Below are 25788 nucleotides of genomic sequence, written 5' to 3' on the forward strand. Positions count from 1 at the left end.
TTTTTGCTAACATCTTAACACACTGTAAATCATATCACTATTTCGAGTTTCCAGCTGTAGGTCTTATCATGATGACAGCTGTCTCAAACTATTCAGGTATTGCACATACTAAAACCAATGTGCTGTATTGGTAGTTATTCTCTCCCAGTGAACAGACAGCATAAATTGAAAGAATTATATTCAAAATGTGTTTCTTGCCCTCTGCTGCTGCCAAAACGTTTACCTTGTTACTTGGCATATCAAGCTGTCAACCATATGGATGCCATTCAGCCATTTTTGCTTCTCAGAATACCATTGAATGGGGCCCACACAACCAAATGTCCATACGTTCTACAATTCAGCGTGACTCAATAAGGATGAGAGAAAGACCACAATTTTCTCAAGTGGCATCAGGCATCTGTGTCTTTGCTTTAGTCATCTTCCCGTCAAAAAAACCAAACCACCTTTATGCACAACAATTTTAAGTTTTGCCTAGTGGGCTGCAAAGTTGCATAGCTATCTGCTTTACTGATGTTGTTTTGCAGCTGTAATGTGAGCAGTGTTAGATAAGATGGACTTTAAAAAAAAAAAAAAGTAAGAGAGTATAGCAGTTTCTGATAACTTTGGTCAGGTTGCAACAGAAAGAGGAAAAAAAGGCTGGCAGTCTTCATGTGAGAGTTCTTTACTAGCATGGAGATGTTGTTATTAAAATAGTAGTAGTATGGAAAAATCATGGCTCAGATGAGCAAACAAGAGATTTCCAAGCGGCCATAAAAACTTACACTTACATTACAATGTTAGTTTGCCGTTGCATTTCATAACAGTAATAGCTTCTAACCAGCAAAATTGTCCCAGGAGCATTTTCCCAAATGTATCATATCATTGGCTTAGTTATGTCGAAACGCCCAGGAAGCCAACAGGCTGCCAGTGATGGCTGCCTACTGCACTACGTTGAAAGAGGCGGCAAAGGGACTTGTACTGTGTCCCTTTTACTTTGATTTCATGGTCCTGGCTGCCTAGAGTTTTAGACCGTGGGGGATAAAGGGAAAGGAGTCATGTCTAAAAACTAAATATAATTTTGAATTTCCTCATTAGATTGAAATTTTCTGACCAAAAGGTCCAATGCAAGCAGAAATATCAACACCCGTTTGGTCTCTAATCCTGAATCACATAGTTGGTCTAAACCCTATTTGGCCATCAGCTGGCCTCTCAAATGACAATAAGAATATTTTAAACCATTCAAAATGATCACAGTTTTGCTTAGCTGCCTACGCTTTGCCATGGTTACGTGAAGAAGTAACTTCATGACACATGGTTGGCATTTCTTGCATTTGTTTTTTTGTTCAACCTCCAGGAGGGCTATCAGTGATATACATCTGAGAGAGGAGGTTTGAGTTTACATCCCGCTAGCCCCCAGACTGTTAATTTTAACAGTATGAGTAAACTTGTCAGAGTTTCCACATTCAGCCTGTTTGGGGCATGCCAGGGTGGAGGTGGTACAAGGTGGGGGGGGGGGGGGCTACAAAACAGCAGATGAAGGTGGTTTCATTGCCATGGGAACCAGACCTCCCATGAGGAAGGGAGTGGATCTGGTGAGCTGGGTAGGGGGCACAGAAGAGATGTGTTATTATGTAGCTGTATTTATTTTTAAAATTGTTTGTGGCATGGAAATGTCACTGATGAAGACTCTAACTTGGAGAGGACTAGCAGTGACCTTGGTTTAAAGTCTGCAGCTCTGCACCTGCTGGGATTATCCTCACAAAGTTCCTGACCAAAATGTTTTCCTCTGATACATCGGTATATTAAAATTGGTGACCTTGTGGATATACGTTCTTGTAACTGACAGCAGATTCATCCATTGGGCATTTCATTGTGTGGATCCTGTCTGAAAAAGCAAGCAAATGGTGTTGGTTCTCATGAAAATTAAGATCACATTAAAGGCTGAGCATCTTTGGCATCCCCAGAAATTGCTTGTGTAGCTCCAAGACCAAAATGCCCTTCTGTCTATCTTTCTTGTGACCCTTTCAGTTTCTCGAGCATTGAGATTTGGGATAGATAAGTTATATGACATCTTCACAGTGCAATATCTCAGTTGTGACTCAATCAACAACGCTTTCATTGCAATGAAACCTGCAAAGATTAAACTTAACTCAAGTGATTAAGTCAATATTATTTATGATTCTAATCAACAATCAGGAAGACTAAAATCAAATAATAGTTCTAAACTCACCTTGCATTTGCAATGATTTAGTCAGTTCTCTAAAGGGGAGTTGATTTCCAGTCTTTGGCAGCCATTAAAGATGACGATTGCAAGTGAGTACAAAGCTCATATTTCCTAATGGAAATATGCTATGGGAAATACTATGAACATTTATTTAAGAAATTATGTAACACATATGCATTTGGCCTTTTTTTTTTTTTTGCATTTTATTTTATTAGACAATGGTGAATCAAAGAATCACTGAAAAAAGCATTTGTCATTGAAAGAATATTAACTTTACTTAGTTTCCACCCGATTAGATCTTGATGCAAATTAAGATTCAATTACAATGTACAAAAACATTAAAAAAATAATATCAAGTCAATAAAACTTTAAAAAGTGTTCTTGAATTGCAACTTTTTTGCTATGCTTCTAAACCAAAGACAACATTACATATGATTAGTAAACATACATATTGTGGTTAACATATTTGTCTGTTTTTTGGAATGACAAGATCTTACTGCAGTTTTTAGAGTAAAAAAGAAAAGTAAGTTCTGCTGAACTAATTTACCAATTAGTTCATAACGTTGTATAAACTAGGTACTGAAATAATTTCATTGAATGAATATTCTTTACACCTGCAAGTGGAGCTACTGCTGCCAAAAACTGAAACACCACTTCAATAAATTTTCAGTTTACTTAATGACTTCTCCCATTGATCCTGTGGTTTGGCCTATTTTAAAACTTCAGCACAAACATGAACTGCTTAAGACATTAAATGTTAAAAGGCATTTTGAGAATTTTAATAAGTTGTAGTAAATTTAGAGCTTAACATACATTGTCTTGCTTGAAATTTAATTTTGAATAGGCTTGTTTTATGAGACTTATAAAAGAACATAGGGGTTTTTAAAATGAATTTATACAGCTTTTGGAATGTTGATTTATCTGTTTCTAAACTTCATTATGTCCACAGATTTCAAATAGCGCTGGACTGGGCCCTGTGTATTCTCTAAAACAGACTTTTCAGTGAATATTGTATTAATTATATCTATTTAAATACAAAGAGAGTCCTTGTTAATAGGAGGAAATTATTTTCAAGTTTTTAGTGGGGCTAATAAGACCACACTATTGCTTTCCAAGTTACATGGAAGAACTTTTCAGCCAAGGACACAACTCAAAGCTAAGGACCTATGACAAAATTATCTGATTTTACTTGGCATTTGTTTAACTGTTATGTATATTGCCGAAGGCCATTTACTCTGACAAGAAATGTAAAATAAACGAGTAATAAATCAAAACAGGAGATAGGATACAGTTCTCTTTCCTTTTTTGATATTTTGGCAAGGTAAGGAGTGGTTTGTAGACTACTGAAATTCAAAGGGCTGGCCACATATGGAAAAATACTTTTTCGTTAGGAAAATTCTGTAAATGTAAGTGTCTCAATGTCTTATGAAAGTTGTTCTTAATTACATATTTTTATGGTAACTAACTAGTAGTATGTGCAGTCTGTTGCGTCTATTCAGCATTAACCGTTTCTTTTCAAATGAACCTTTTTTCCCCCCTTCTCTGGTTCTATAATACAGTAAAACATTTGGCATGAAGATACATATGTCTGATGCATATGCGTTTTATAATACAGCCCACTTCCTTGCTATAGACAGACCTTAACAATTAAATACTGGTCAGTTAGTATACTTTCTTTTATAAACCCTGAAGCTTATTGGTAGCTGCACTGGATTATGATGACTTTAGATCAAGGAGAAGGAAATTTTTATTTACTAATTCGGATTTCTTTTAATTTACTGATTACCTCTCATTCACCTGCTTTTCTTTAGAAAAAAAATCTGTTTATTAAACAACTGGAATAATTATTTAGAAGTTGACTTTGTTTCAAAAGAGGTGGGCAGAGATGTGCCAATGTTGGATCACTCCTTCCAGCCCTCTTCTGAAATAACAAGGTTTTTGTTACCATTTGACCATTTGGTGACCACTTCATAGAAGACAAAACAGGAAAGTCCTCTCCTGCACTTGATTGCACTCCCAGTTTTAAACAGAATGTAGTCCACCAGTTAACAAAAAATTGGCAGGCTTTGACAATAGCAAATGGCTTTTGCTACAGCTGAATACATCTACAGAAGCTTTGGTGAAGCTTTCTCCTTTAGATCAGCAGAGAAGTTAGCCTATGATTTACAGAAATTCTAATTTTTAAAAGTGTCAGTAATTCCATTTATAAGTTTAATTGTAAAAATAATTTGGTAGACTGAAATAATGTGAAAACTATTTGTCACATGCTTTTTACCACCTCAGATTTTTATAAGTAACCCTCTTTACCAGGATGGCTGTGTGATTGAGTACAGGATAATTTATTGGTTTCACAGTATTTTTTTCAAAAAGAACAACTTCTATATCAGATTAGAAATTATGGAGGAAAATGTATGCCATAGTTTTCACAGCTGCTTAAAAATCATCAGAATTTTTAATCTGGTAATGAGATACTGAAATATTTAAAAACCACAGAAAGGATTAATACTGGTGGAATAGTTCGAACAGACGTAAGAAGTTTTGTAATGTGAAAAGTCATCCCAATCTCTAAGCAGAGCAAAAGAGCAACTTTATTTAAAATGCAAGACTAAAGAGAATTCTTTAAAATATATTGATGAAGTAAATCTCTATGGGAGCTTCGACTCATTTGTGTGTGCATTTTAATGGCGTTCGTTGTTCTTTTGTGCCAAAATAAAGACAAATGCACAGTAGTGTAATACGGTGTTTGAATGTTGGAAGAAATAGAAAAATGAAGTAGTATTTAGCTGAATATAGTATAATAGACTCTACCCATGTTAATTGACAACATCATGTCAATTTTTATATTGTGGCTTGTTCTTTTGACACGTCTTCACTATGTAAATCATACGTTTTTACCTCAACTATGTTATCTATTTTAATTTGCATTAATTAACGTAGTCATCTAAACAATTTTAAAATTAAATCATTTTGGTTTAAAATTGCTGGTAAATAGTGGGGAAAAAAAGCAGGAAAACATTTTATTTCTAAACAGCCAGTTCTGTTAATACTTTGTTTTCATCATATCTTTCCATTTGTTTTTAATTACTAAGTACATTTCCCTGAAAAATATGATCTTTTGTGGGTTAAGGGTTCCTCTGCTCCTGCTGCTTTTTTCTTTCAAGCAGACATACTTCACTGTTTCTGGCAACCAGATTATCTTTAAAGCAGCACATTGTAATGTTGCAAACAGTGAATACTGACTTCAAGTGAGAAACAAGTATGCTTTTAAGCAACACAAACCTGGATCAGATCTTGAGGGGGTGTAAACTGATATAGTTCTGACTTGAGCCAGACTTCCAGTTTTTCACTATCTGAGGATCTTATCTGTATATATATCCTCATGTAAATATCTTCAATACCCATCAAGAGAGCTGAAAACTGAAATTACATAGTGGCAGAACCTCTGTAAATAATAAAATTTCAAGCCTGCCATACAACATTCCTTTGGCTTTTGTGGTTGACTTTGTACATATAATATAAATATAATGAGTGTATGAGATGGGTTTCAATGAGAGCAATATCTGTACTGCATGAATTAGCAGTAGTTGTATCAGGGCTGGATGAAGTCTTGATCTAAATGGGAATGCTGCTCAGCTGCACAGTTGTGACCACATCATATGTGAGGGGAAAGTGCATTTTACTCAACGGTGCTAGTAAGGCTGGGAAGGGAGAGTTAAAGCACCTTCGTTCATCTATAAGTAATATTTTCCACGTAACTTTAGTCATAGCTTATCTTCTATTTCAGACTTTAAGATGGCAATGTTGTAGACCAAGCTTTCTTCCAAAACTGAAAAAAAAAAAAGCAGCAAAAGATATTCTCCCCCCAATCTTTCTTTTGAATATATTCCTTCCTTAGGAATTGCGCTAATTATGTGCTGATGTAGCCATAATTTTTCAGTACAAAATGTTAGGCGGCATTAGGCGATGTTAGGCAGCTGGCTTCCCCAGCTCGTTTCCACTGCTGTAGCACAGACCTCGTCCCTGTCTTCCAAGCTGTGCTGGCACAACTGTTTGTGGGACAATCCTGTGAACTAGATTGGGGCGCTGTCTGCATTAAAACAATGCAAAAGGTATGATTTGAAATTGTCACCTCACCACATACTACCAGGGCCGCAGACTGACCGTGCTTCAACAGATGTGGGAATCTTGCTTAGCAAAATAGTCCTACTAAGGACAATTCAGGTGAGACCAGCCACATCAAGCTGTTTTATTCTTTATTAGCGTCTAATTCATTTGTATTAAAAGCTGGCTAGATAGCTGGGAATGTTGGGAAGGCTGTATGCTAATTGCCTTTAAAAATAAATGCACCAGAGCCACTGGGGCATTTCTGTTGTGTTTCTAGATTATTCATATAAATTATAAGGTTATCAAATGCGAATGTGAAATTGTCAGGCATATGCTCAGATACCATCTTCCTAAGCTGTGCAATTACTCAGGATGTCATCTCAGTCTTCAAGCAACCAGAAACTTCTGTTTCTACATAAAACATCATCAAGGTATTAGAAAGCCTTTGGCAATAGAACACAATTAAAATACCTCAAGCAGTGAAATCCATTAATATAAAAGAGGCTAAGTTCAACAGAAATAGTTAGGGCATGACTGCTTGACGGTGACAGCAGCACAGAGCCCTTGCAGATGAAATCACCCTGCTGAGAAGCTGGGGTCTCTGCATGGTAATGGCTACAGTACAGTGCCTGAGCTGCTACGCTTAAAGCTAATTTGGACATCTCTGTGCTACACTTCAGTGGCTACAGGCAGCATTGGTCCTTCTTTTCTGAGTGCAAATCATCTCAAGGCAGGAATAGTACAAAACAATCTAGATGTTTATGTTACCAGCTTCAAACTCAACTGTATTAGATTGAGTGTCCTCTTCTACTACTGACTCCCTCTGGTACCATGGCTGAGTCCTTGCAGCACACCTGTATGGACACATACAGTTTGAGCAGCTTGGATGCAAGCTGCCTCTATTTGGGAAGTCAATGAAGCTGTGGTTATTATGGGGCCAAACCTGCTCTAATATGTTCTGCAGGACCAATAAAACCAAAGAAATATTCCCTCAACTCACAATTAACCATATCCTTTGAGATCAAGAATTCTCTGTCAACACACTGAGTTAATGAAAATGAATTATACAGGCTGCTTCTTAGCATTTATACATTACTTTTACAGTAAACCTATAAAGATAATGAAGTTTTCATCTTTTCAGCATGAAAAGGATGAGATACACTGCACTGTAGTGAAACAGCTTTACTTGTAGACACTTTGCTAAGCTATCTTCATAGATGATTTTTGAAAACAATAGTTAAATCTTCAGAATGTTATCCAGACACTTAGAATTCATATACAAAAATTATGTGCTGGAAACTTTCACTTCACTGTTACTGCATTTACACTACATAGAGTTTACATTATGCACATAGAGAAAACATCTGCATTTTCTAATTATAGAAGCTTTAATAAACACCAGCTTCGAACCATGACTTTCTCTATATCCATAGAAGCACAGAATACACAACTGGAAGACATTTCCACATGTTACCTTTCTGGTGCGTATGGGACCTGACCCCAAACAAGTATGTCTATGCAGATAAAGGTAGGGTCTGTATACACTTAATTCTTGAACTCTACTGAAATTGCCAGCTGTGAGGATTTCTGGAATGGCAACATCCCATCATTGGAAAGAGAACAATTTATTTCATGTAAACATGTAAAGAGCTTACAGATGAAAATTGCTCTCAGTCATTACTTGCATGGTCTGGCCTTGACAGGATCATCGATTTTCATATCTTTCTACATCAGAACTGAATTACTCATCTCTCCATGAATATACTGCGACCCTAAAAAAACGGTGGACTAGATCTTTCACTGTCATCCCACCTCATGAGGCTATGCTTTTCAAGAGGGCAACATCTCTTCCCATCACAACAGTTATGAAAGAGTAGAGCTATGAGCGGTGCTCTCCAGCTGTACATTTTACAGTTCTGTCCAGGCAAACTAGAGCTATATATCCCTGTCTAGTGAAACAGTATCTTTTAAGTTAGCATTTTGCCTTTCATTTTTCTGCCAGAGGGCCTGTCTGCTGTGGGCAATTGATTTATTGTTGAAAATTATCAATCCAGCAATAATACTTGTACCCATAAAGCTTCCCCATGTTAGCTTTTGTCATTAACTGAAAAATATGTTTTTATGTATAAAAGGTTTGAATCTCTGTACCAGGTACTTTAATGAAATCTACATATACTATCTGCTATAATTCCATTTCAGAAGTTTTTATGATTTGATCAAGTACCCAGTCAGAGTATCTGGCATGATTTATTAGCTGGTTAATATTCATAACTATGGTTTCCTTTAAGTACTTACAGACTTTCTCATTAATACCTGTACAACTATCACAATAGATATTACACACCAGATGACACTTGCCAAAATCATCTTGCCCCCTGTAATGTAGCCTGGCATCCCGCAGGTCTCCACGCTCTCATGGAGCTCTGAGAGCTGCCTCTTCCACCACGATTCCTTGTGCCCCCGACTGAGCGCTCATATCACCAGTCATACTCTGCAAACTGCTTTTTAGTGGTCATTATACAGGTTCTGGCCCTCTTAAATTTGTCACGTAATTCCTACTCATCCATTTTCATTTGAGCTAAATAGAAACTTTTTATTTGCAAAAGATGAAGACCAACTCGCTAAATAAGCAGTATTATAAATGAATGCTTGAAATAATGTGACCAACAATTATTTGAATGGCTCAAAACTTCTTTCATGATTTGTATGTAATCTATGTGTGAAATGGCACCTTTAGCTTCAGTGAAGAAGATTTCTGTTTGCTCAGAAGCTCTCACTGTCCTAAAATAAAAAACTCAGCTTCCAGCATGTTTCTAGAAATCTGTATTTGTTATGCCGCTGCATCTTCTTTATCCTGTACCACTTCTTTACAGAGCCCTTTTCTTGCAGGTTTTCCGTTGAAATCTGGAGACCAGACTACCTGTAGCAATGGGATTCCCCGCTTCCCAACCTGAGCAGGGGCAGGGGTAAGGAGGAAGAAAAAAAATCCTGCCAGGTAATCTCTGTGAATTATAACCTCATTAGTAAACATTCTGTCTTTGGATTGACTGAAATCTGTTGCTTGGGTTGGAATTTGTTTTAATTGTATAAATGACGATTATTACAATTCTTAGATTTGTGAAACTGCTACACATGGTTTAAAGTGTGTCATCTTAATTTTATGCTTGGATGGTTTCAATTTGGTAATAAGACTGAAGCTTAGCAAGTACAGCAGAGAGCAGAGGATAGCGGACAGAGCGTGAATGTTTTGTTGTTACATCCCGGAATCTATAGGGAGGGTGAGTGCAAGCCCTGAATTGCGGTTAGCTGGACAGTAACTGGAAAAGTGCTGATGGCCAAACAGCTAACGCATGGCAGGGCAGCATTAAATGTGCTATCACCAGAGAGCATTAAACACACAAGTATATACAGGACTTCTGCTCTAGGAGGCCTCAGGCTGGAGGAATGTTTGGTGAAAGTAGCCCTTTCCCAGCTTCTTCTCAGGTGCCCTTCATGCAGGCAGGGAGCAAGCGGGCATCAGAACTGCTGTGCATATGAAGCAAATCATTGCTTCAGTCATAAGCCAGGCATATTCCAGTAGACCCATAGAGGTATTACATGCACTGAGTATATCCACAGTAAATCAGGATTTGCTATGTCTGCATGGTAGGTGCGGACATAATTCATGAAAGAAGCCACTTAAGGCCCTAAGTGGCCCTGCAAAAGCCAGTCCATAGAGGACTGTATGTGAGAGGTATTGGTTACTTTATACTCCTTCCCATATAAAAAGGCAGCTGTGTTGTTGTGTTCCCAAAGGACGGCTGAGTTCTTATGGATTGGAAAAATCAGCTGTGAAATGTCTAAGAAAAATTTAGTTAAATTTCCTAAATCCAAAAATAGAAACATGCTTATATAGTAAAGATAGATCGAATCCAGCACTTGTTTCTGCTATAGGTAACTAGCAGCAGAGTTGCATTTTGATGAGGAATTCTGTTGTCTACCTTCAATGTCCCTTTGTGGGGGACACTTCATTTCTTTAAAGGAATGTTTTCTTATGATTAGGTTGTCATTGATTAGGTTATGATTAGCTGTATCAAAATACAGCTTGCTATATGGCACAAGGTAGACTCTTGCACTCTTCCTCACAAACAGGCAACCCATGCCACTGTCATCAGGTAAATAAGGTGCACGCACACCACAGTGAGGCAAGATTCCTGAGTTAATCTTGAATTTGCAATTGATGTTCTGGTTGACTTTTTCAGAAGCTTCTTCCCATTTCTTGGATTCTGTAAAACTGAGAGTCAAAAGTGAGGGTCATAACATGTGATAGACTTTGATCTTGAGGTTTTAAATGCTATTTGTTCCCCCAAATCCTTTCATACCTTCTTTGTTTTCATGTAGTAAATGTATTAGCTAATTTCTTTAAAACCACAGTCAGTTGACTGGTTATATTCCTGTCAGTGTTTGTCATTTGCCTGACTTTTAACATGACTTATTACTCTTATAACTGACCTCCTATTATGTGCCACTTTGCCTGAATTCCTTTTCTGAAATTGCCATTAGTGCTTAGGTAATAAAAGCACAGCAGCCTGTACATACTTCACATCACCCAAGAATCTCGCTGTCAGGGTTGTTATTCTTCTTAGTAGCTTTTCTACATGTAAAGCCAGCAACATCTTAGAGGCTTTTATCAATGATCAGCCTATTGTAGAATGTATTTCATATACCGAGAAATGTGCTGTATACCATTTGGGAATGGTATTGTGGTTTCGTAACATCCTATCAGCATGTAGATACTGCAGTAAGAAGCACCTGATTCTGACTTTGTTCTGACTTTGTGCTGGCATAACTCCATTGCTTCAAATGGACAGAAGTGAAATTGGAGTCAGGTCCAGTGGAGTTGCACAGACAAGCTGGTGGGCTAAGCAGAAACTTTTGGACTTTATTGGAAGCTATAAACATTCTTAATTCTGCAGGTAAATTTTAATTCATCTTCCTGGGCTAGTCCATAAATGTATTGCAGTTTTGGTGCTTGTAGGCCCCAAGTCTTTTGTCTGGCAGTTTTATTTGGTTCCAAGTGTCCTCTTACCCAGCACCAGGAGAGTAATGACTAGAGCAGTACTAAGCATCACTCATAGTGAGACTCTGCTGCTTTCATGATGTTACTGCTGCTCAAGTAGTTTTTCCCAAATTAGCTTTAAACTAGCTGCTTGGGTCCCTCTAAGAAAACAGCTGTAACTGCACAGAATATAGTGCAGCTGCCAGAGAGGTTTGGCACCTATCCAACCCATCAGTCTATGCTGAGATCCATGTTGCTGTAGCTACACAACTGTTGGCACCTGACCTATTTAAATTAAAGTCGGTTTGAGCAGAGTTACTCAAGCTGCAGTCAACCCTTTTTGTTCAGGGTAGATGAAGTCTCAGGTCCAAGTGTCTATCATTACTGTGCAAAGCATTATCCATATGCTCATACATTTCTATGCAATTATTTGCATCATTTCCTGTCTGTATTACCACTAGTGTAAGTCTTAGTTAATGAGATGATTATACGTTGGCAGCTGTTCACAGATACTAATTTTTTAGAAATATAAAAGTTCGTTTCCCTCAACAAAGTTTTTTATTGTGTAAAGATTAGCAAAGTCTGATGTAATAAGTTTTTATATACTGTTCCTCCTTTGTGGTGGCTAAGACTGCTTGTATTATCCAATATGGGTGCCCATTTTATGCTTTGTGGAGTCTTATAGACAACCAAAATTACAATATACAGATCATTCGTAGCAAGTTAAAGTCAAACAGATGGATCTGAAAGTATTTCCACAGAACTACTCTGCACACTCAGCTTTAGATTTTTTTCCTTTTTCTACAGTCACAGATCTTTGCCGGCCCATGTCATGGAACTGTGGTACTTTATTTGTGCTCTGCTGTATTTCAACTGCTATTTCTGCAGTGGATGTCCTGATAATGACTTCCATGATTATCCTTAATTGGAAGCACTGCCAGTTTAATGAGTTTCCTGCTGGCTATGTTGGCCTACCAATCTACTCTTCTCCTTGCAGCTCCAGTGCTCATGGCCCTGTCCTCGACGGAATGAACAAATGATGCAGCCGTAAGGGTTTTCAAGTGTTGGGGAAGCTTGCCTCTCCTCTGCCGTTATGAGCAGTAACAGACCCTTGACTGAACCAGCACAGCAGTACCCACAGCATAGTGCGTGGGGCTGAGATTGCTTGCTTGCTTCCAAGTTCATCTCTTTGATCATGTTCACCTTACTCAGCGTTCAAGGCATACTAGAGAAAGCAGTAATAGGTTAGGTAGCCAGGTCCCCTTCTTATAATTGTTGTGGTGATAAGAATTCAAGAAATTGCCTGCTGGTTCAGACTAGCCACACATTATGCCTGTGGCTGGGGCAATCAGAGTGGCTGTTTTGGGGAGAACACGAGCCTGTCCACATCCTGCTGTTCATTCCCTTCCTGCTGCCCCAGAGTAAAAATTTTTGCATTAGGGATATCAAGGGAACAATCCTGTCTGTTCCTCTTAGTATCTATTTATGGACCTGTTGTCCACCAATGTGTGCAGTTGCTTTTTGAAGCTTTTGGTACTCTCTGCTTCCACAAACTCCCATGCCAAGTCTGGAAGGGAAAAAATCAGCTTAAAATACCATGGTTACACAAAAATAAGCAAGCTTTTCCAGTGTTTTATGAAATGTAATTTCTACCATAAATATTGTCTGTCAATACTTTGACTTTTTACTGTAGCAGATAGCTGCACAAGCCATGGAATCAGCAAAGCAGAGTGATACCTTTATCTACGTATAAGAGACTGAAACATAAGAAAGGCAGTGGTGGGTCAGATAAAGGTATGGCCAGTTATGGGTTTCAACCAGTCTCCTTTTTCCGACACTGGCCTTCATGCTTAAGGTAGATCATAAGCAGAGGGAATACGTATAATATTACCTTCCCAGCAGTTTTCCCAAGCTTCCAGTGATTTGCAAGTCAAAGACATCCTGATCCAAAAGTGGTGGTATTTGGGTTTAATAGCAGCTTGCTGGATTTTTCTTTCACAAAACTATTTAGTTGCTTTTTGAATCCCTACAGTCTGGGCGTCCAAAACACTGTGACAGCCTGTTCGCTCCATAGGAATTCTGAAGCTCTAGTATTTGCATTGAGTTTTTGTGAGCACCTTATGTGCGTGGGGGAAATTGTATAGATAAACCCGTGATTATTTTGAATAACAAATTGAAAGCATGTTTACGAGCTGAACAGAAGGAGGGAATAATTTTATTTGATTTATTCATTTGAATTTTTTAGTAAGGCTATTGACATGACATGCATGGACCTACTGCCTGATTCCTGACTCTAATAATAATGAAACACAAACAGAAGAAAGTATCGTGCATGATTCCAAGCATATATACAAGTTATATCAGTTATACAGCTATAGGAATACATAGCTTTGCATATGTGTGGATTCACAGGTCCTTTTTATAGGCATAAAGGCTTGTTTGGGTGGATCCAAAGGTAGAGTAGTGGATTACACTTCTGAAAACAACAGTCCTGATTCTGCCAGACCCTTGAGAATATGTTTTAGATGAGGGTTCCTTCTTGCTGCAGGCCATGTTAGTGCTTATCCAAGAAAGCCAGGCTTGAGCCTTCAGCCCCAGTGCCGAACTGGTGCCCATCGACAAAGCTGGGATGGTGGAGGAGTGTGGGGAAGGTTTGTAAACAGCTGAAGTGGAGCCTTCTGGGTTTAATGTGTTCCATAACCAGTTCAAACAGGGCAGCGACTGAAAACCCCAGATGTCAGAGTTATACAACAGCTCCTTCATAAAAGCAGCTTTAAGTTTTCAGTGGCCTTTATAATAAAGAGCATGCATGAAATGTTCACCCACAGATAGTGAAGTGTTTGCTTTGCTAGCAGTACTCACCCACCATCAGCTCTCAGCTCATCCTTTCATAGGGGGAGAGATGGATCTAATATTCTTCTTCATCCCTAATGCATGTTTTAACATTATCCTTATGTTATTGTGTGTGGGTTGTGTATCGCAGACTTAATGCAGCAATTTGTAGACCTGCATCAATTTAGTTCCTTTTTTTGTTCTTAGAGAAATGCTATATTGAGTGCAAAGTTTGAGGCTTTTTTCCACCTGAGCTAAGGTTGAGGACTTTGAATGAAAGGAGGGTTTATTTTGAGACTAACAGAAGTTTGGTATTTTCTATTCATTCCTGTAGTTTCGTATCCAAGCAGTGTTCAGTTGTATCTGATCTATTTCAGCCACCTACCATGGGATGTGGTAAGCTGCATCCTATACGCACCTGCTTCTCCCCTCCTCTGAAGGGACTCAAGACTGTGAGCTCAACATCAACTCTTGTACTGAAGCTGTTTAGAGAATCTCACCAGGTAACCCAGTTTTACGTTTTCAACATTTCTAAAGTTTTTTTTTTTCCCTCCCCCTCTTTGACTCTTTCTGTCATTTATCATCAGTATGCTGATCTGCACCCATGTGTGCTAATGACTTTACCCCAGTGTTTTCATGTGACTATAGTAAAAGACAAAAGTTAGTCAGGGTGTCACATCTCTCCTTCTCACACCTCAGTATTTTCCTTACCTTACCACTGCCTCACTAAAATAAATACTAATGCCAACCTCTAAAAAACTTATCCACCAGTAAAAAACTTCTGCTGAGAACTGTCTGTGATTGCTGACTGGTCTCCACTGGAGCACTATAAGAGGATTTTAATAGGCTTTATTTCCTATCAAGGCTTGGTCAGTAAGGCTTGACACAATATTTTTATTAATGAGGTGTCTGATTGTTCCATGGACTGTTTGTTTTTCATATTGTACTCAATGAACAGCGTAATATTCTAAAAAATGAGACGACACATCGGATGCTAATTTGAATTGATTATAAATCAGCAATCAGTAGTCATATCGTCTTACCTCATTTTGCCAGAGAATGTGAAAAACACAACAGGAATACAAGTTCTCTTTCCGCAAGTCTGAGGAAACACTTCATTAAATGACGATTTCCTAGATTACTTTTTCACCTCCCGTATTTGATCAGCTGTACAACACACTGCTTTCTCTTAAATGCCCTGGACTTAGGTAAGTAAGAGCAGGAGAATCAAACAGCTGTCCCTAGCTAGCAACAAACCTTGATGTGACAGAACATGAGAAAAACAACTAGCTGGGGCCTGTTTCTGCAGTGTTTAAGTGGGTAAGGTGCTTGCAGTAAAAGTGGGTAAGGTGCTTGCAGTAATTCCTTCAGAAGCTTTCTGCACGCAGGGTCCTGAACCACTTTGTTAGTGTGTGTTGGTGTGAGGCTATTGTATGTGATTCTTCAGGGATTACTGGGTCCTACTCCATGCCCATGCATCAGAAGAAGCAACATACCAGGGTGAAACCTGCCCTGCAGACTTCATGGCACAAAGTCAGCATGAGCCCCTGTAGCCCATTACAGCTTCACATTTTTAATATGTGGAAGGGCTTCCATGTATTATGGGGTCAAAATCTTCTACTGCATCATCAACACAGTCCTACCAATTGAATGAATATGTCACTCATTTGGGGACTGAATTTGGGCTTGAATTGAATCTGTCCGTCACCTGGGGATGATGCAGAGGTTGGGAACAGTTAGTTGCAGGGCATGTGATGCACTTCTACATGTCTATTGTCTCAGTATGTTGTGTGCTTAGAAGAAAATCAACACTTTGTACTAGCAGAGATGAGAAGATATTAATAAGTATTTAGCACAACCCAAAATTTGAGCCTGGGTGAGGGGTACCTAAGCTATCTTGGCTACTACTAGGCAAACCAAAAACTCTTTATCTATTTTCAACAAACTTAGTTATTCCATTGTCTCTGTTTCCTACTTCAAATATACTATAGGTACTAATTTAAAAGCACTCTCATTTTTCTTCATAATAACACCAATCTTTTTTCTGTATAGAGTTCTCTTCAGTGTCCTTGATGCAGGAGTGTGAAATGTTTTTTTTTTTAACAGATGGGTTTAGCTCAGCACTGTAGTATACTGACGGCTGCTGCTTTAGCCAGGTGGCCAGGACCCTCTTGTCTGGAGGGGACTTATGGCACCAGATGATGCTGGTGAAAGCCTAAAAGGATTGAGAAACACGATGAATTGCCCATTCTGCTCCATCCCATATTATGCCTTTTTCCCTGGACTCTTTTGATGGGGGAAAGGCTGTACTGTAGGAAGGAATAGGCTAATTTATCACATTTTTTTTCAACAGCCTCTGTTGGCAAGGTCCAAAGGGTCCCTACGTGAAAACTAAGAAGATATTCTTGCTCTAACTGAACTGGCAGAATTTCTTTGCTTGAGTAGAGATGCTTGTAGGGTCTAATTCACTTTTCTTTTTGGACAGTGAGTGCCTCTTCATCCTGGGGCAACGTGAATGTTCCCGCCTATTTTGAGCACATAGTCCTTATACTGAGTGTATCCCCTTCCATCTCCCTTTCAAATGGGAGGACCCTACACTAGGGCAGATAAACTGAGTTTGTTGCTATTACTTAGCTTTCTAGTGGCTACATGATTTATCATGCCCTTTCTCTCATAGTTTTTCTCTTATGGAGAGAGCAGCTTAATATAACTGCAGGAATGATTAGATTGTGGTAAGGAGCACGTAGAGCTTGCACCGAAGGGTATTTTGAAAGTGTGGACTTTTCTAAGAGCTCCCAAAGGTAGCGAGGGCTTACTTGAAGATTTAAAAAGTAGGCTGGGAGTCTGGTCTAAGCTATCACAGAAATTGGTCCTTGCATACATCTGCCTTGTCTCTAGCTGACAAAGTTGTCTTCAGCCTTACCTGAACATACAGCTTAAAACCTGCTGGTAGGGTGACAGCACAGAACTCAGCATGGTCTACTGTCTGAATATTTACACTGGGTGAAGGTGTTGGGAGAGAAATGGGGACAGAAAAGCAAGTTTTGCAACTCCCAGTGAACATCATCTTATTGCAGTGACGCTGCTGGTGGTGCCCAGTAACTCATACAAAAAACAACTTGATATGTTCACACAAGCTGTCACTAACACCTTTGGATTCCAGTTGCATATCTTAAGTGTGGTAGCTAGTGTGTTTTGCTTGATTGTTTTCAGACTTGGAAACTTCATAAGACGATGTCACATATACCAGCAACAGTTTTATTTCAGTGTCTGGGCTCATCCCCTGGGCAGATTCAAGCTGACACTCCAACGGGAAGAAAGCGCTATAAGCTGTGGCTCTTTTTCCAAAGCCGCTGATGATCCAAGAGAAAATGAAATATTATTACCACTAACTATCCCTCCAATCTGGGGTTTATTCAGTGCTCTTTGAATTCAAAGTATAGTCTCCTTTTGACTCCAAATAATGTAACTCTTGTCTTTTGTAATAATTTCCTAATAAGCTACAGTGTCATTCAGTTAGCATGGTAAGGACTCCTATTTTGTGAACTGTGTTTTGTTTTGAAGGTTCAACTTTCATCTAAATTATGAGGAATACATGAAAATAGCATCCTCTACTTATCAGCATGTAGATTTTTTTCCCGTAATTCGTGTGAAATAAAAATAGAAGTTAGGTAAAAGATGTGACAATTAATGTAGTACATAACTCTGGAGGCATCGCTATCTGGTGAAACAAATCCTAATGAAATCATCATTCAAAGGAAACCTTGCTTCAAGTTACAGAATGAATATTAAAATGATAGATTAATATGCTTAAAAGAAAAGCAGATCCGTATTATAGATGTCTAGCAGAGACTTGGTATTTTCCCCTGGCATCAGTAAGTCATCACTGTGGATTTCTCTGCTGTACCCCTGATTGATATCCTATCACTGACTATCCTGTGGCAACTACTCCCCAGCAATTTGGCACATCCATATTACTCACTTTTAATCAGATAAGATATTTTCTTCAGCACCTGCTCTCATCCTCCGTAGGCTTTCTTTAAACTTACATGAATGTTACTAAGAACTGATTTAAGCCCAGTGTGGTAATAAAGGTATCCCCATTAAAAAAAAAAAAAAAAAAAAAAAAAAAAAGTCATTTTCTTGCAATGTAGAATAAAACTTACTCTCAGTTTTGATACTTTAAGGTACTGTTTTATGATCACATTTGATGGGTTTTATCAGGAAGTTAAACCTATTTCACTTGAAATGGCTTTACCTACCTACGTCCAAGAAGGCACAGCCTCATTCTTGAAGTCTGGCTCCTACTGCAATTCAGGCTGTCCCATCAAGACGGAAATCAGAAAATTTTCAGGTGTTTCCTGTAGTTGTTCAGAGAGGGATACTTTACTAGCTTCCCTCTCTGTGATGCTTGTAGTTCCTCTGCTCCCAGAAAAATGCAGGTTTGACTAGGAGACTGCTGGTGTGGTGCCTGAGCAGTTGGTATCGATTACTCCACAGCTCTACTGAACTCCATGGGTTAGGGTCACCATCTGAATCTCTTCTCCCATGATGAGCAACTTCCTCTCCCCAAGCACGGAAAGGCATCATTCAGTATGACTCTGGACTACAGTCAGGAGTAGTATTTTTATTTCCCTTGAGGAACAGTGGTCATATTACCCAGTTAAAATAGTCCAGGTTTTGATTTTTCATTTGAGAAACAAAATTATTCATGGCTAGCCTGAGTTATGAAAGATTTACTTTGCGGAACAATACAAAACTGATGATGCAATCAAAATGAAAATATTATTCAGAGGTAAGGCTATAGGAAGAATAAGGATATATAAAAGCAATTTAATTTCACGGGTTTTGGAAGCATTGCCCTTCATCTATTTAAGATCTATTTTTATTAAAATTTTGCAGCCTGGAGGTTAATTCATTTTTTAATGTATGTTTGTCTTTTAGAAGCTTATTGATCTAAGCACCTGTTTGTATGGCAGTGGTCTAGAAATATAATTTACATGCACTATATCTATATTTCCTCTGCAAGCTACACAAATGGCTTTTTATCAAAGCTTCTTTCACTTGGTCGCTTTTTTGGAAAACTATGCTGAATGCAGATTAGCCCACTAATGAATTGTTCCATGACCCTTAGGATAATGAAGTCTGTTTATACAGGTCTGTGCCCTATGTCTTTTACCTTTCCCACTAGGATCTTTCCTGTTCCCTCCCATGCAACACCCTCAGCTCGCTCGCTCCGCTGTGTTCTTACTTCCCTCTCTCGTCCCTTAGAACCAACAGGTCTCACTGCGGGCCTTGCCTTCCTTCTCTGGCTTGTGGGCTGAACCAGAGGCAGAAATACCCGCAGGCTGACCGGCTGGCTGCCACCAGACTGCCTTGCTAGAAACAATAACTTCTCAAGTAAGTAGTGCTCTGTAGTCTTAATTAACAGGGTATTCATCTAATTCATACCCAGTGGCAGCTCATACTGCAAGCCAAATCTTTGATTGACAGAATCTTGTGTACTCTGGCTAAACCAAGGACTTTGTTGATTTAAACCAGAACCTAATCCTTAAAGTGGAAGTAGTAGTCATGTAACAAACTGCTGGGTGATCTCATAAACTGAATTTATCAGGTCTCTGATCCTGCAGTTGTCTACAGTTTACTATACTAATTCATTCTTACTTCGAGCCTGCCCTGCATTTCCATGCTGCTGTTGCAAAATGTCTCTTTCAGAGGTTCACTATGTTCCCGGATTTCGTGGAGAAATCCATTGATGAGTTTAGTTCTGTTTTTGAAGCCAGGCAGCATTCAGATCCAGAAGCTAAGCTTATTTTGCAGGTTATTCAAAAGGGGCTTTTATAGATCAAGTCTTAGTTTAAAAATATGTATGGTTTCAAGCAGAGCCATGTGTTTACATGTGTTTACCAAAGTGCCTGAATGTATAATGCCAAACATGAGCCTAAAACAGTAAGAAAAGGAAATTTGTTTCTTCCAGTTTTGCCAAAACTTGTTATTCTTGTTGCAAACCACACAATATTTGCTGGGTTTACGTATCTATTCTTTGAGTCACATGGTTATTATTTTTTACATTCCTTACCTTTCATTTAAAAAGCAAAACAAACTTTGTTCTTACAATTACTGAGAAAACATCACAGAGGTGTTTTCCAAACAATCCAAACCAAATAAAACCCAAGGCAGGGTAAAACCAGAATGAACCCAAAAGCTCAGAAGCGGAAAGTCTAACAAGAAATCCAGATGGCTTCATTCTTAAAGTCAATTTTTTTAAAGTTGATTTTAAATTATGGTTTTAGGGGCACACCAACTCGTGAGTTTTGATTGTAATAGACCAAAAATAGCACCTTATTATAATCGGGTTATTAAAAAGGAGAAAATAACCAAGAGTTCTTACCTCGTGAGCAACCTTCCAGAAACAGTCACAGTCAATGCTTGTGCTTGCTAAGGCAATGGCAATGTGGGAATGGACATATCAGATCATCAGTGGAGATGATTACATTCAGCTATCGCTACTCAAGTCTCTGTTAAGTGTTAAACAGAAAAGAAAGCGCCCGGTATGCAGTTGTTCAATTGAGTCCCGGAGCCCGGCTCAGACCCAAACCTTTCAACTTCTTGAAAATGACGTCCATCTAGTGGACACAACTCGATATTACAGCAGCAAAAACCAACGGCTTAAAAGGTACGTTAGCATTGTCTATATGTATAAACGCGATTTTTTTTTTTTTTAAGGAGATAGGTTCATTTGCAAATTCTTGAAGCCTGCGAGAGAGTTTCTCTGATTGACTGCTTTCCTCAGTAAGCCCATTGTTCTTGATGGAGATATGTTCTCGCTTTTTTTTCAGAGTCTTACCTACATCCTGATGAGGCTGCTGGTGTTTTCTTCAAGTTCAAAATCTGGACTTTGGCTGGTTCCCTGCTGATAAATTTACCACCAGAGAACAAGTGAAAATTTTGGAGAAGAACGATTGGTACTCTCTGAGAGATCTAAACCATATAAACGAATTAAAGGTGCAGTTCTGCAATCCCTCTCAGTTTGCCTCAGGAGACATTACACCAGGAAGACTCCTGAGAGACTTAAATGAATCCTCTTGCTTGTGTGTACTAGATCTTGCTGCCTAGGAGATGTACAACTGGCATATGTAATAGCACAGAGTACCTGAACTGTGTTTAAAAATAAGAACCCTGTGAAACAGAAAGGTAAAATCTTGAATCAGCGTGATTAACAAACAGGTTTTCATATCAGTTTTATTTAGGAAGAATAATTGAGAGTATCCCAAGTCCCTCGTCATCTTGACTACTGTAACCCATGGAAGTAATCATAGGTCAGAGAAAAAGAAACAAATCACAAAATCCTTTTGAAAATGTCATGTGATTTTGGGACCATCTAATCAAAATTATCCAAAAGTAAAGTCTTTTGCAGCACCAAACCAAAGTGTTGGAGTGCCAGAAATGGGAATCCTGCTGCATTTTGCATCCTCATGTCACCATGGAAGGGTAGCACTGTTGCTGCCCGTATGCTGCAGTTGTCTGCTCTCCCTGGAGCCTCTCTTTACCCATGCTGCCTGAGTGAAGCGAGTAATTGATAGATTCATGTCTCTGAATCCCAGCCAACACAGTGATCATCTACTTCAGTTGTTTAACAGAAGGGACATGCAACTGGAAAGTGGTTGCAAGTCTTGCTTTGATGGCCTCTGAGCACTGAATGTCCTGCTGTGCATGCTCTTTTTCTCCTTCAAGTACCTGTATCAGGCTAATTAATTACCCAGTGAGCTGTGTTGCCCCTAATGCTTTGCAGAATGAGTAAGGCAGCAATTCCAACCATTAACTTATCTTAAAAATTGATGTTTGCAATTTGACAAGACATTTTCTTCTTGTGATGTGTTCTGTACACTTGATACAGCAAAGAAGTTCTGCTCAAATGGAATACCTCTAGCAAGAAACTTCAGGGTTACCAACTCAGCAATTCTGTATGAAAAACACTTGCACGTTCTCAACAAGTTTTAATTCTACCAGCTTTTTAAGTATGCTCTAAACAGAGAAAGTCAATGAAACCCTACTCAAGCTGTCATTTGAACAATTCAAAAGCATAATAAATAGCGACACAATTGATAAGTGACGTGTTGGTGTGTGTTGGTGCTTATCTGTATGCAATGGCTTAACTTTCTGATTTGACTAACTTAAAATTCACTATGTGCACTCACTCGGCTTTCTTTTTTTGAGAGGGAAAGCCATGAATGAATGTATCAACTTTATTTTCTTTTGCACATCAAAAATGTTAGTTATTGCTGTTAATACTAGTATTCATAGAACACCAATTCTATTCCTTGCATATAGCAACAGAAAAAACTACTATAATATCGGAGCACCTTCCAACTGTGCATGCTAATGTTTACATTCTCTTCAGAGAGGTGTAAGTGTGAAGGGAAAGAGTTGGTTCAATTATTACAATAGCTATAGATGTCACTGTGTATGTTTTCGAGAAAGCAATTCCTTATATCTGATGGAAGCAATACTGACATTTTCAAGAACTCCAGGGGAGGCTGTTCCCTTTTTATCTGCAGAAAGTTCTGTCTTCTGTAGAGATCTGTGTCACCTTTGCTTTAGAGCTCTGGGAGCTCTACCTTCACTCCGGAGAGGCAGAAACCCCATGCCAAACAGGCTTTGTTTCCAACTAGTTTTCAGCATGGAGCATTAGGCAGTCTTTCCAATGTCCTGGAGTGATCTCCAGGCACTGACCATGACAGCAAGTGAAACATAGATCAGAACTACTCCTGGCCCTTAAGACCTATTTTGATATTGTTTTGCTATATAAATGCTATTCAGGACAAGGGGAATATCTCTGCCAAGGTTAAATATTCTGAGAAAAGAGCAATTACCTTTATAAATATTGCAATATGCCTAAGGGACATTTTTTTCTTACACAGCATTAATTTTAAAACTAATCAAATCTCCCAGGAGTGCAATGTCACATGAAGTGATTTAAAGTGTCAGAAGACAAACAGAAAGGTTAACACTACCATTTCATCTTTACCCTTTTTCTCTGTTATGCCCAATCTTTACAAAAGGCAATAATGCATGTAAGAGATCTGATAGTCTGATGTCTGTCCATCCTGAGGCACAATGGAGGGAATCAAGAATAGAGCAGCTGCCTAATTTCTGTTATAGGCTCTTACATAAGCCTTTTTTCTGCTGAATCTATATTTACCAAGTCAAGGGTCTATCTCATTGTTCCATTAGTGCACTACCTGAATTCACAGCAAACCAATGAAATATGGCAATAAATCTTATTAGATGTTATACATGGAACATAGCTCAGTCCCAAACGCTCTCTTGAGAGAGCCCCATCCCTCTCAAGCAGATATCAATGTGGGCAAGAATATATGCAGCAAAAGAGAACAACACTTTCAAAATGGTGATATATAAATTGCATGGTGCAAATGCCACTCTTTGGGAAAGAGCTACATATAAAACCACGGATGGAATGTGGAAGTAGAATGGACAAAGTGCTCCCACCCTCATCCCTGTCTCTCCCATCCTTGTTCCTAGCAGGACTCTTAAGTAGGGCAAGGCTACAGGGGCTGCCTCCCTGCTTTCAGACGCCACAGCTGATGAGTTTCAAACATTAGTCTGATCTCAGTCCAACTCTTTTAAAGAATTTATTTACACACTTTTGTTGGAAGGGAGAAGATGCAGGGTCTTAAAAAGCATGTTTCTTGCCTTGCTACAGGTCAGGTACCTGGCTCATTTGTCCTTCATAATTTGCAGCCCTGAGTGTTTCTGAGAGCATTAGGACTGCCTCTCTGCCGTATTGCTTCCTGTCATGTAACTGTGACATGTCTTTGAGCAGGCCTGTTTGCTTGCCACATTATAATTTATAATCAGGCTGACTTTATTTATAACCCATTCAAGAGATACAGGTAGGCTTTCAGATGCTTCTGTCCACCAGAGAAATGTTCATCGCAGCTGAAACCTCTCAGGTTTCTCCTGGCTCTCAACTGGCTCAGCACAGGGCTGACACGAGCCTCCTCAGCACTGTCAGGAATGAAGTGTTTCTTGGCACGTGCAGAAGCTGAATGCTAGGCACCTGGAGAACTTTAAAATTGAAATAGGTACCTACTTTGGTTTAAGAGCCTTCAGAGTTGGGCAGCAGCTGAGCAGAGGTTTTTAGCATCACTGTTTGTAATTGCAGCTAAATTCTGCCTAGCTGCCTGCTTAGATACCTAAATACCTCTTTGGAACCTGGCCCTAAGGATTTTTTTAACTTTCTTATGCATTAAATAATAAAGAGCAGGCAATTAAGAAGTCTTACTTTACTGGGTTAGCCTCTTGAAGAGAGCTACAAATCAGCCTCATTTCCTCCTCCTGAGAATCATTAGATCATTTGTTACAAGGGCAAAGGGAGCCTCTGCAGTATTTCATGGTAGAAGCGTGTAGGGTTGTTCTATGGAGTGCTCTGTTCAGTTGTTTACAAACCACGTGCACTAGATTGAGCATCCCAGTTGGATGTTTAGTTTGAAAAGCGATATGTCAGTTGCCATTTAATTAGGACTCTGCAGCCCACCTTTCTCAGATGCTGCTGCTTATTAAAGTGTTCCCTGATTGGGAATATGCAGATGCTGTTGGTGGAAGAAATAGTTGCCTTTAGTCAGAGTGAAAGGACTTCGCCACCTCTCACTTGGAGTTATGGCAGGAGACTTGGACCCCAGGGGTTAGGTGTAAGGACAGAGGAGACAAACAGGCTTCTATTCTCCTTCCAAGGAAAATGCTATCAGCGAGGGGTGTTGCTGTGCTCCCTGGCCCAGGAGAGGAAATGTTTCTCCATCGCTGCCTGTGTATCCTGCTCACGTTGCTTCTTGGGGTTTCTCTGCAAGAATTTCAAGAACAGGTGAGCAACTTCTCTTTGCTCCTTGCTTGTTTGGGCTGGGATGTGAGGACAATAGCAACCAAAAATGTTAGCGTTTAACACCTCTGAGAGAGGCCTGCAAAGAATAAGCTGTTTACAGTAAAAGCGCGGCTCATTCTGCAGTGGTACAGCCTTCTCTTATTTGGAAGGAAATTAGTACTTCTTCACAAAACTAAAGTCTTCAAGGCTGCGTTTCTCCAAAGAGACTCTCCAGTATGCTCTACTGAAATTGTAAAGGTACCTCCGAAATAAACCGTAGTGTGCCGTTCAACTGCCCTGGCTTAGTATTAGTGTTGTTAACTACTTCCTGTCTCTCTAATTTATTGCTGCAAGCTTGGGAAAAAAAAACAAACCCTGAAACCCGCACCAAAATGGATGGTGCTCGTGGGAACTGTGGTACTGATACACTTGGAGAATTGTTTATTCATGCTGAGCTATAGTAGCTATACCAGTGCTCTTAGCCCATCTGTTTTTTTGCCTCAAATGTACCTTGCCGAGGTGACAATTCTCTCTCTCACTTTGACATATGAAAGGTGAGTTTAGAAGAAAGCATTTAATTTGTTTTTTGTTTGGTTGTTTTTTTTTTGTTTTGTTTTGTTTAGAAAAGCTAACATTAATGAAACAAAACACCAAGTACTGTTGTGTTGGACCCACCTCCTCCCAAAACCTGAAATGCATTATAAGTTATATGTACTTTTAAGACAGAAGCAC

The 25788-nt window shown here is 39.1% G+C and overlaps 1 protein-coding gene and 1 long non-coding RNA gene across 2 annotated transcripts in view; both read left to right on the plus strand.

Annotated features, from left to right (window-relative positions):
* Positions 1–22250, plus strand: part of LOC148055676 (uncharacterized) — a 51791-nt gene extending 29541 nt beyond the window's left edge. The window contains exons 2-5 of the long non-coding RNA XR_015704716.1: positions 9197–9302; positions 14555–14680; positions 19449–19577; positions 21017–22250. This is a non-coding gene — a long non-coding RNA (uncharacterized LOC148055676). The remainder of the gene's footprint in view (positions 1–9196; positions 9303–14554; positions 14681–19448; positions 19578–21016) is intronic.
* Positions 22251–24616: 2366 nt separating this feature from the next.
* The window catches only part of VGLL3 (vestigial like family member 3), a 31990-nt gene continuing 30818 nt past the window's right edge, over positions 24617–25788 (plus strand). Inside the window, exon 1 of the mRNA XM_087757493.1 lies at positions 24617–25059. Coding sequence (XP_087613619.1) covers positions 24937–25059 — 123 coding nt within the window. The 5' untranslated portion in view covers positions 24617–24936. The remainder of the gene's footprint in view (positions 25060–25788) is intronic.

This window comes from Nipponia nippon, unplaced genomic scaffold (genome assembly GCF_047370975.1).
Source record: "Nipponia nippon isolate SJK-2023a ecotype South Korea unplaced genomic scaffold, ASM4737097v1 scaffold_2, whole genome shotgun sequence".
Taxonomy (NCBI): domain Eukaryota; kingdom Metazoa; phylum Chordata; class Aves; order Pelecaniformes; family Threskiornithidae; genus Nipponia; species Nipponia nippon.